This window comes from Acyrthosiphon pisum, chromosome A1 (assembly GCF_005508785.2).
Source record: "Acyrthosiphon pisum isolate AL4f chromosome A1, pea_aphid_22Mar2018_4r6ur, whole genome shotgun sequence".
NCBI classification, from domain to species: domain Eukaryota; kingdom Metazoa; phylum Arthropoda; class Insecta; order Hemiptera; family Aphididae; genus Acyrthosiphon; species Acyrthosiphon pisum.
Window position 1 is genome coordinate 76,148,264 of NC_042494.1, and position 13,303 is coordinate 76,161,566.

At 29.1% G+C, this 13,303-nt stretch overlaps 1 protein-coding gene across 1 annotated transcript in view; it reads right to left on the reverse strand.

The window, feature by feature from the left end:
- Nucleotides 1-13,303, reverse strand: part of LOC100167238 (head-specific guanylate cyclase) — a 343,251-nt gene that overhangs the window by 160,339 nt on the left and 169,609 nt on the right. The window contains exon 6 of the mRNA XM_029487547.1: nt 4,620-4,816. Within this exon, the coding sequence (XP_029343407.1) occupies nt 4,620-4,816 (197 nt within the window). The remainder of the gene's footprint in view (nt 1-4,619; nt 4,817-13,303) is intronic.

Genomic DNA, 13,303 nt, shown 5'->3' on the forward strand with positions numbered 1-13,303 from the left:
GCTAATTTTCAAAGCAAGAGAGCAATATTTACTTAATGGCAGTATACTTATTTTAATTTATCCAATTAATCACTGAAGTCAAAATTGAAGACAGCCTTATTTCGATTTGTGGTGTTCTTGCAGTAAACAAAATATAATTATCATGTGATATGTTGAGCGCAAAACGGCAATATTTAGAGTCGTGGTGGTATTGTATTTTATAATTTGTTATATCGCAGCCACAATATGAAATCCAATAGTGTAATATTTTAGTATATGGCTATCAATTTCAGTATACAATACAGTCACGTCTCAAAATATTGCAGTCTTGCACTTTTTAAAAAATTGTAAAAAGCCACAAGTGTAAGAGAGGGAGAGAGAGAGTATTTCATAATATTTGAAAAAGTCATATTATAAAGTATCTTTGCAAGTATTTAAGTTTTTAGTTTCAAACGCATAGATAAAAAACACTTTCAAATATCATAGATTTAAACTTCAAATCACTTTTTCTCAAAACTGAAAATGTTAAGTTGTGCCAGTCATATTCCTGCAGAAGGGTATGCGACAGTTAAATGTATTAATAAATTAAAATTTATCATTACTATATAATCAGTCTCTAACAAAGCAAATTCAAAAATAAAACATATTATAAAAAACTAAAAACGTTTATTTTACGTCTGTTAGACACGTCGTGGCTTCCAATCCAATCAGATACGCAAATAGTATGAATAACTGAATTATGAATGCAGCAAATATGGCTTAATTTGTATGCATATTACTCCGTTTAGTAAGTTATTGCTTTTGAGCAAGTTACATAAATATTAAATTAATTGGATAAGAATTCGTTACTCGACGTATTGTTGTAAAATTGTATTGTGACTCAGAAAACAATGGTAAATATTTACCACTAAAATTATGATGTTTTTGAAATGGCGTTAAATGTTTTAATCCCATATTCGCTTCTTAGACCTATGGTATATTATATCATTGTAGAATATGTTTTGTTATAAACACACCATAATAACATCAAAATCAGTCAATTTGTACGTTTAGTTAGAAAGTTATTACAATACAAAAATAATTATAAGAATACACGATATAGTGTAAAATATAATTTTAAAATATTTTCTATTATTTATTTATGTTTAGTAAAAGTTAATTAAACTGAATTATTCACAAATAATAAAGTTCATATTGTTATTTAAACAATAATAAAAAAAAAAAAAAGTATTCGTGACTTCTGTTTAATATATTGTATCAGAACGACAGTATTACAGATATTACAATGAATCGGAAACTTGATATTAACGTCAATATTTGATAAAGCGTAGAACAATGATATGCATTTATCATATTTATTTATGTAATTTAAAATAATAGAAAAAAAAGTACCAAGTTTGTGAATATATATTTTTTAAAGATAATAATACGATTTCGTCACAATGAGTATTTTATTCATAATAATCGTCTTTATCTTGAGCACGTCGCGAGCAAAAAAAAAGTTTTTGTCTATATTGGATTATTATTATAACATTATTATGCACAAAAAGATCGTAAAATATTATCTGCTGACCAGTGGACCAATGATGTTTAACAATTTATGACGATGACCTAGTTTTTTTTTGGGGTAGGTTGGTGGTCCAAAATCGGGAAAACGGGAGGTTTCAGTAAGTTCGCTGTTTTTGTGACGTTGATGAATCTGAAAATGCATTTATAATACCGACACGTTAGCGGGAGGGGCCGTCTAATGGGCCTATAGAATAATGAATCTCGTGAAGTTTATTGTGGCCCCTCCAAAAGTTTTGGACGTGCTCCCATATATAAATGTATTTCCAAACTTCATTCGTAGTTTTTTTTTTGTATTTTTTATCGGATGATACCCACCTAGGTTGTGGCTTCGGACGATTCTTGGGAAATTCGTTGTTATTTATCTCGTTCGTTACGGCATTCGTACACACGTCAACCGAAAAATAAAACAAATAATAAGCACAAACCCACACGCGTCGTGTGTTGACGAGCATATTATAATATTGTAAACAATTTGTATACGTTGTCGTTTGATATTATTATGGAACTCGATTTCATATCAAATGTATACGAACCGGGGGGATCAGTATTCAGATTGTTGTAATATAATATAGGTACTAATATATGAACATGATGAGCAAATTATATAATACCATGTTCGTAGTTTGTGTGATACGATATACCGAATAACGTTACGTTTGATATTATGAAAATAAAAAGCTGTTTGATTATCATTTTGATTAATTTATGGATTTTCGTTTGCTTATTATTATTACGCGATTTTTATTTAAATTTTCATTCGGTGATTGGAGATAATAAATCGGAGTCGATGTCTATGATTACATTGAAAATATTATCATATCACCACATATAGTCCGCATAACTGAATAATTAAAAGACTACACAAATTTAATCATATTACGTTATGTTTAAATTTAAATAATGCTTATACGTTCATTTAACGGAAGAGTAGTGAATTAGTTTGAGTTGAATCGATAAATTACGCATAGGTACCTATTGCCGATTATTTCAAATCACATTTTTTTTTTTTTTAATCGTCGAGAATAAATTCAGAAAACATTTACTTCTTTTAACTGAGTACGCGAATTACATTGTAACTCATACAGGTAATACAATATTTGGATAAATTAATCATTGAATGATTTTGGATTTTAGCTTTGTCTAAAACATGGTACAGAAAATAATGTTTTAATATTATAATAATATAATATAGGATATAATATGTTACGTGTATATCACATATTTTATTCCACTATTACTATAAAGTCACCGTTATTATTCTAAATGTTGTCTCGTTATTCATTTTCTTATCATCATCACGTGTTGAAAATATATGAATATTCTAGGAATTACATATTTAAAATGATTTACGAGGTTTGTATAGGCTATGTCTGTATATATATTATTATAAAAAACATGCTTTCCTAACACAAAATTGTTGGTATTTTGAGATAAAAAAGGTCTGACTATGTCCTACGACAGTTGAAATAATTTTTACTCAAAATAATATCGGTATACATTTATATTGTCAACGATAATATTATTATATTTTCAAAACGCATTTATGATTTTTTTTTTTTGTCAAATCTAGAGAAAAAAATGACTATTTAGCATATTATCCATTATCCACGTATAGGTACTTCGTATAAATGATATTATTCAATGTAGATGAAAATATGTATTGTAATTTGTAATAATAATTATAACCAATAGTTGTGTTATGCGTAAAACTAATAATATGGTTTGTAATATGGTTTTGGCGTTTATTACAAAAATTAAGTATTAACCAACAAACCAGTAACCATCTAAGATTGTAAGTATTTACCACGATAAGCTGTTTTGATCAAATAAATTGTGTTGATTTAAATTATTGTGTCACTGTTTAATATTTATGTACTTATATAAATGTGTAAAATAGTATTAATATATAAAAAAAAGAGTATGTAGCTATTTCAATATTATTTAATGCGTATATTATACTATATTAAAAAAATAAGAAGACTACTGGACTTGAATAGATCATAATGGGTACCTAGTTCTTAGACAGTTTTAATTCAAAATATCAATAAACTATTATAGCAACTAGTTGACGACCGATGTCTCGGATTTCAGTTATTTTCGATGCCATAATGGAAGCGTTATGAAATCAAATTAACAACTCAAACAAAAGGTGACTCTATACATAGTGATCCTACGAATATAATAGTATAATATTAAACAATTTTAGATAATTCGTCCAACTATACTCAGTCAATACCTACGCTTTCGTTACAATATTCAAATAGTGTTGGGTGTGCTAATAAAGGCACCTATATAATATAATAATATATTATATATGTATACAACTGTATAATCAATAATCTAAGTCTTACTGAAATTCATCCCATAGAGTCAAACATGAATAAAACATGGTAAATACTTCAAAAGTTTGGTGCACTGTAATTTGAAAATGTGTGTCACATACATAATAATAATATTGTATTATCTTTTTTTTCAACTCTAACCCTATTATTTGTTTGCAAACGTGGTTTCGCAGTAAAATTCGATAAATTCTCTTATTGGTTTTTATGTTTATCGAAATTTCATATCTCCGATTTCAATTTTCGACAAAAAATAATAATAATAATAATAATAATAATGCACCTACTGCGAGTTTGATAATGCTTTTTGTGTTGGTAATTTATGGCAAAGTGGACCAACCCTCGGGGATGGCCTTTGCGAGTAAAAAAAAAACTATTGTAATTTCATGTATGAAGTTAAATGGAAATAATAATGGATTATTTTTAGCCCGATCCTGCTGCATAATTATTAATTTGTATTTAATTATGGTTTAGTAATTATTATATGGAATAACAATATGTGTTTCAAAAACATCTGATATAATATATTATTATATCATATTTTAATATCTTGGGAATTTTTAAGCGTTTTATTTTTAGTGTAAGCGTTTGAAACAACATTTCGGTGTACACGTTGATGAATATGTATAATATGTGTGATACAATATAGTACATATTATGACGTGTTAAGTGTTATCGGTCAAATATCGTAAACTTGCTTCATGAACTTTTGTTGAGTACAATGCGACTTACCTATACAATGACGGGTCACTTGGATGTGTGCCAAGTCGGATATCTGGTCGTGACCCATAGAACCTGGTTGCGACACCGGACAGTGTGCCGGTCAACAGGTGGGCCACACGTATTCCATCTTGTCTACTAGTCCGAAGGGTCAAGTCCAATACACCTGGCTCATCGCCTGGCCGGCACGTTAAAGTAGAACTGGCTTCCTGTAATGATAAAATACATCAATAAGTGATTTGAATAGTAATAATAGTCTGGTATGATGATTATAGTTTTTTAAATACTGTGAATAATATATTAGGTAGGTAATTAAAAAGTTAAGTTTTTATGAAAATGTTATGAGCCATCAAACACTCAAACGTATTACATTATCATACTCGTATGATATGAAGGAAGGTCGAATTTAAGGATGACTAGTGAATGGGACGTATAAACTCGCCATAAAGGAGTTGAATTTATTATAATATTGCTTCGAAATATTTTCAAAAACATTTTGATAAGATTGTATTTCATTTTAAATACTCCCATTACATTGGAGCTAAATGAATCGTATATAAACGTTATTTTTTTACACACGATAATTTCTGTACAAAATTGTTTGTTTTAAAATTTAATAATATTTAGTGCTCCGAAAATGTTCGTCCATGGATTACTATTTTTTAAATAATATTATAATATATTATTATATGACTCTGTGCACAATAATTATTTGTACCACGTTCACAATTATGTGAAATATTTCCTCAAAAATTAAAATGTATTAAAGAAATAGTTAATTCAATTTTTAATAATATTATATTATTATAATATTGTCCACGTATAAAAGGATTAAATAATTAATTATTTTTTTGTCTGTTAAATAGTTATTTGTTATTTATACTGGTTATAAGTTTCGATATTATACAAAATCGTTTATTTATAATAAATTATTCGATGAGATAAAAAAGGTTTAGTATGGTATTACATATTATACCATGTAATATTGGTAAGTACTTGCCTATATGGGTATATAAGTAAAATATGTTAAATAGAAATGGTTAAATAAAAATAAATTTTCCTTTGAAATTTTGCTTCAAACAAAACTATAAATCTTCTAAATGTATTCTAATATCATAATATACTGTTGGTTGTTGTCTTGTGTAGGTTAAGTTTAAAGAATACAGTGGTGGTCGAATGATTTTGTCAAGGGTGGGGGAATGCAGCTGATTTTTTAACATTTGATTATAATCAATTATAAGCATCGAAAAATAGGTCTTATGCGGGGGGGGGGGATCTATGTCCCACTCACGTAGGTTAATATGCCGTCGGACGATAAGCCTATGATAGCGATAGAAACTCGCTAACTCTTCTTCCGAACTGAATATTATGTAGTTTTGTTTTAAATGTAAAACAGTTATGGCGTCGTGAAACGTTTCTAATGTTTCAAACGGTGAATAATCTAATACGATTTTTTCCCAGAGTGGTTATCAACCATTACGATGATATACAACAAAAGCACTTTTGGATTGTGTAGCAAATTGCTCGCACCCGCACGAAATACCATTCGAAGCCTCGGGTCATAAAATGGCTACCACGTTAGTTTATATTCGCGTCTAAAGCTAAGGAGATAACGGTGCCCGGAGAATAAGAATCTTCTTGAAGCTTAACAGAAACCGTCTCTCTTTGGGTGATAATTGAATGCGTCGTTCTAAATGGGGATGGGTTTTATGGAATAGAAACAATGTTCGCGGACATTCCGAATGGAACGAAAATCGATCCGAACTTAAACATAATAAAATCAAACGGAACGGTTTGAATTAAATTAATTCAACCCCGATGAATAAATAATTATAAAACGGGCGTAATTCGGGCAAATGTGTTTATATAATATATTTAATTGGTCATCGTACGACAGCGCATAGCAATGTTTACAAGTCGGAAAAAAAAGCCATAATATATAATTTAGGTACCTATATCATATTAAAATAGTATGTACACACCGAAACAGACTACAATTTTTTATTCGATGCTGCGCATTAGGTAGATATGTTTGAAGTAAATATTTTTGCCATTTCAGAACAGAAATCATTAACGTGTTGATATTATCGTGTTGAATGCTGTTAACAGTAATATAATATATTGCATATTCCTATGTTCGAATACCGTACAATTCGTTGGAATAATAATGACTTTTATTTGTTTTTAAATCACCATTGAAATAACTTGTATCCTTTAATAGTGGTGATTTAATTATTTAATGCAGAATATTCAATTACTCAAAAAGTTATAAATAAATAAAACACGATATAGGTACTGCACATACCATGATATTAAATATTAAATTAGTTTCGATTTTAAACTTAATATTTTATGTTTCAGATATTTGTATTCCACGAATATATTAATACCTAAACTTCCTAAACCCATATTATGAAAAATGTTTAAAAAAAGATTATTTCAATGAGTTTAAACTAAATGTTTATACTATGTATGGTTTGAAATTGAAATTTGAATTAACTTAAACCAACTGGCAGAGCTTTACGGTTTCAACGGATGTACTTTTAAAAGCCCGGTACAAGATCACTGCAATAGATTTTACTTTTTGTTCGGTTAAATCGAAAACAAAATAAATAAGTTAGAATAAAAAAGTCCCATACTTTGAGCATCGTAAGTTAATACAAGTAGCAAATATCTGTAAACAGACCATAAACATAAATCTTAAAATTTTCGAATTGATGGCTTATTATCTTTTTCTTGGGTTTTCGATAAAACTTTTTATAGGTATTAAAGCAAATAAAAACTTACGCCCTATAAATGCATTTTTTTATTAGATAATGAATAAGTTATAAACATATGATACAAAAATACAATTTAAAATTAAAAAGAAAAATAATTTAATAATACTAACCATTACCTATTTTTTCACTGAAATATTTGTGTCCATAATATTATATTTTTAACGTATAGTGATGTAGTTTAATTACAACCGTAGAAATAATTTTACTATTCAGTTATGGTTTCAATGTGCAGTAAATGCATCCTTCAAATGGAAACTCTCACATGACACTAATCGTTTGCTATACATGTTTTTTCTAAATAATCTAGGTTTAATTTATAATTATCAAAGTTAAATAAACTACAGCTAACTATATATAACTGCAGCCTGGCGTTCGAGACTACCAACCAGATATCGAAGGAGGATACACCGCAATAATAATAATATAGACTGGTTGTTTGATACATTTTTTCTATGCTATCTCTAGTTTGACATCAATAATAATTTGGTTTTTTAAAATAATATGTGACTCGTATTCAAAGTCGTGGAGGTTTCTTTTTTTCCCACCGACTCACTATTCTAAAATATACAGTATTTATGCTTGCATGTGTCCTAACAACGATTGTTTTTCCTCTCAGAAAAATTCATATATTTTTTAAGCGTTCACTATTTGTATAGAATGTGATGTGTTTTTTTTGCGAGATATAAAACGGTAGACGAAAAAAAAAATAATAATAACTTTTGAAATGGTGAAAAATAACAATGGATACGGGTATGCAGATAGACAGCGTGTCAGTATAATGGTAGCATGTTGGGACATTCCGCATTACGTTTTAATATATGTGTACATATGTGTACAAAAGCGCAGTATATAAATAGTACTAAATAAATAAATTCGAAAACCGCTATGGGTTTTAATTCCCATTAGGGAAAGAAGTGTACCATAAAAATTATTTTCGACGGAGCAGCCAGCGGCGGCGGTGATATCCAGCCGTAGTTTTAACGGAACAGCCACCATCCATGCCACGGATACAAAATATGTATAATATACTAACCGATAATAATTTATGATTATAATTGTTTTGTTAAAAATTCAATAACAATGTAACTATATAATTTTTTTACAGTCTTACGAAATACGAGTGTAAATAAATTTCACAGTAATAATATGGTTTAATATTATATACATAATACATATGTATTAGACACATGTATGTATTACACAAATATTGTGTCTCAACGAGCGTGAATATTATTTAATGCGCCCGCCAACTAAGTATGGACACAACTACAATACTCTCCCAACTCTAAAACCGACAAAAAACATATTTTGAACAATAAAATTTATGGAAATCAATAATTTGGATTTTAGGATATTGGTTTACTCAAACATGCGAGCTCTGCGTACATTCCAAGCTATCGAATAAGGCTATTGCGAAACACGAAAACGAAAAATGAATAAGGGTTAGATGTATCGAAAAATACCTTGACAAGAATAATAATTATAAAATGTTTATACCTACTTATTTAGTTTTCCAAAATTACATTTCAAAAATATAATTTCTCAACCTTACTTATCATTCTCCCGTCATTTCACCCGTCTTGAAAGCCCCTTTTGCATATCCTGCGTACTTCGCTGTTCTTTGCCTGCACTTCCTCCCACCTTAAATTGACCTTGCTTATTAAAATAAGTGAAGTTACAAGCTTAAATACAAGCCATACAAGCTCTATACACATCATACCTACCGCCATAATAAAACTTACTAAATTGTTTTCTAAACATCTATCGTGCAAATTATTGACATTTTCCAGTAACCTTTTATTCATAATATAATACATTGTTCAATTTATAACAGATTATCATAAAATAAATATGAGTAGCTAACCTAACTAAGACAATCGCCGCTATAATAGTTTGTAAAACACGAAAATTAGTTGTTTCATATACTTTATAACCTAGTTTTCCAAAAAACAGTTAGAGATAAATCAAAAATCCAAACGAGATTAATAAGAAACATTGAAACGCTTGCATACTTATCAGATGATATAATATTTTTTTTTTTTTTTTTAAACTTACAATATGTCAACATATTACATGTTATTACAAAGTATTATTTATATAATAATGATGGTTAATATAAAATAATAGTCATGTTATTGTGGTATGAAAATAATGGGAGATAAGATATTACATAAATATAAATTATTAATATTAATTTTAATGTGAGTTGTCTGGTTGATAAGATTATGGGATGCTATTAGCTGTGAGTACATTTAAGACTGGTGAAAGAAGGAAGATAAGGGGACTAATAATTAGTGAGCTTAAATTTGAAATGAAACTTGAGAGAGTGTCGGTGATTTTGAGTTCCACGTGTAAATTTTGATGATTTTTGGTGGCTTCAGCGTAAGATTTGTTTTTTTGATAGATGTTGGTATAATATTATATAACTATAATGTTGATATTGAGAGATATCGGATGGTGAATAAATAAATACAACAGCTGATAAATCAGTAATCTAGCTGACGGAATAACGTTATCAACAGTTAATAAAAAATGACCAAATGGCAAGGCGATGGATAAAATGGACAATTCGTAGGCCTCTATAATACTCCTTTAGGAAAGTGGATGATTTTTTTTGTGTTACATTAATTTATTAAATAGTTTGTAAATTTATTTTTTTTTACAATGAGTACAAGTGCTGTGGGAGTTGATGGGTTGGAGGCTTGAGAGAAGAATCCATCTAGTGATGGAACTTTTTGACAGATTCTGGATGATTTAAAGCACTTAATAGTTAACGGAAAAATTATAAAATGTATAGAAAAATTAAATTAAGAATAGATAGACACTGTTGCAATCTGATACTATTTTGCAGTGAACAAAATTATTGGCTAAAGGTAATTGTTGCAAACTGCAAAAGGTAAGCACTGGTGTACACTTGCTATTTATGACCAATAGCGATAGGATATGGCGTATGTAGGACGAGATCCTCGCAATAGGTTTTTATGGAGTAGAAGGAATATGAATTATATGATATGGCTACGACACAAATGTTTCATGGGAAATACACTGATCTGTGTAAAATCAAAAAGGAGAATATGATAGACGAAAAAATGTTGAACCGGAAAGGTTGTACAACAACCTATATGTATTAGAATTTTCTCAAAGGCAAAACGATTAGAATATGGGCTGACAATATCAGGCCGCGGGCTGATGGAAGACTATTAAAAAACGTCTTAGTTTAGAGACCCGATAAAAAAAAAGAAAAAAAAGTACCAAAGAGAAGGTTCCAATTTCGGTGGTTGTTGGAAAGGGTAGATATTTCAGATGTCAAAGCGTCAATGGAAAGCTACAAGAGATCCGGACGAATTGAGAAGCTGGGCGAAAGCGTGCAAAAAGTCTTGATGGCCTGTCTATAGAACTAACAAAAAAAAGAAAAAAATCTATTCAATGTGCAAGGAGGATGGTGGATTGAGTGAAGGTGCTTGGAAGGCCGGCGGGAAGGAAGTGAGTGCGAAGGGAGTCGAACGGGTTCACATAAGTCGGTCTTACTTGCGTACAATATTACTATTATTATTATTACCAGAGGTGTATGTCGTTTGTGTAATTTATTATATTATATAAATACTACAAGCCCGCGAATCAAAATATGCTTTTACGAGTCTCCGTTATCGGATTTACTTCTCGAGAACGAACTGTTGATGTTCTACTACACAACTGTGATAATGATAAAAATAACAATAATATTACATCGACTCTAGTGGACGTCGCAATCGGACAGGGAAACAAAGTGAAGAGACATTTCGTGTTATTATATTATTATTATTATTTCGAAAAACACGCGTGATATTATTCTGCGCGACTTTGAAACCTTTGACAACGTATTATACAATATATTATAATGATGTGTATACACAGCGGTATGGCGTGCTGCGTGCAATGTTATAATCCTATTATGCCTATATTATACAGACAACAGACTCTTCAAAAACAATATAAAGATAATGGTATTACGTTTTAACCGATGCAACATCAAACGTAAAATCGTAGAAAATTAAATTTTACATAGGCGTTAGTTTAGGTAGGTACCACCTACCTACGTTTTCTCGTCTGTGCGCTTGTACCAGCTACCATCAAACGGCACATTATTATGTATATAAAAATAATTCTTTGCTCAAACATTGTTTTGTAAATTGTTTTATTTTACCAAATATACGCGTTGTAGTCGAGGTAAAGAAACCCGGACGGATTTAAACAAATACTTCAAATTATTTTTGATCATTTACTAAATGAGTTATTTACTGCGATAAAAGTATGTAATACTCGATGTTTACTTTGAGAGTATAACGATGATATACGCTTAAAAGAAGATTTCGCGTCCTTAAAAAAACACACATTATTCATCTTAAAAAATGTAATATAATTGATTTCCAAAATTGTAATTAAATAATATTACAATATAATGTACAATAGTCTAAACTCCAAACCACTTTTATAACAATAGGTATCGCTAAAGTATTATAATTCACAATATTAGGTACATACTTGTTTTATGCTTGTTGCGAACAAATTATTTTAAAACATTCATTGCGGATGTCAAATGCATTTTTTTTCGTATAATATAATATTTAGATTATGACGTTTTAAACACTGAGCATAAAATAATGGGCATCGTATATTTGAATATTAAATACGATGTGTTACACAGATAAAAATACGCGTCATAAAATGCAGTTATTTTTATAATTTCCTCTTTAATAGATATTTTTGAGATTAAATTAATACTTATATTCAAAAAGAAATTAACGAAAAAAATATGGTTTTAGAGCCAAACCACTATATTTTCAGTTATTTTGTTTAAAGTTTAACTTAAAACAATATTAGATTCATTTTATTCGTATAGGTACATATTAAAATAATATGTTGTTATATTAAGCTTCTAGATCAGATTGTAATGTCATTAATACAATCATAATAACCGTGTATTATATAAAAGTTTATACATAGGTACCTACACGTTTTAGTACAAAAATGAATTCTCATAATTTATAAGCACTATTACCCGATACGGCTACAGTCATTGGTTTCCCGACTTATAATAATATTGGAGGTATGTTTACTTGTAAAAACCTGAACTAAAATATTGATTTCAGATTTAAAATTTATAATATTTTAATAACTACAACCTACCTATCTACCCGTGACTGAGCCTTTTAATCTTTTGAATATTAAAAACAAGGCGTGGTGTGTAGAAAAAACAACATTTATTTTTAATAATTCTAGGCATATTATTATAAATGTGTTCATTTAAAACCAATCTCAGACATTTTTGTGCTACACCATGTAGTTTTATCTTTGCTCGTTATTTGTTAGTTTACGTTACAAACTACACTGTAGGAATCTATATGTAGGTAGGTTTTATATTCGCTTAAGACGTATAATAATAATAATAATAATAATATACAATGAGCTTATTGCAACAATTTATAACGGTCAAACAGTTTAATTTCCTGCAGGTCGTCCACACTCCGTTAAATTATTATTTTCTTGGAGATCGGGGGTGAACTACACCTACGTGGTACCGGCGTATATAACCTATAATGGAATTTAAGGTGAGCATTTTCGAAAATATATAATATTATATATAGACGCTTACAATATTATTTTTCTGCCGATAGTTATATACTATAATATTATATGATAGTAGTCTTTTGATATTAGCATATCACAGTGGTGTAGACAGGAATTTTCATTGGTAGGGGGAGAGGGAGGACCCCATACAGTTATTTTTTAAATACCTATGTTCACCCGCATTTTTCCCATTATAATTCAAATTTCGATTTTTTAAATTTTTAAGTATATCAAAAGACCATATTTTCAAATTCTAGATATTTTTTGTACTACTTTAGGAGTATACCTTTTTAACTGCAAAGTATTTAG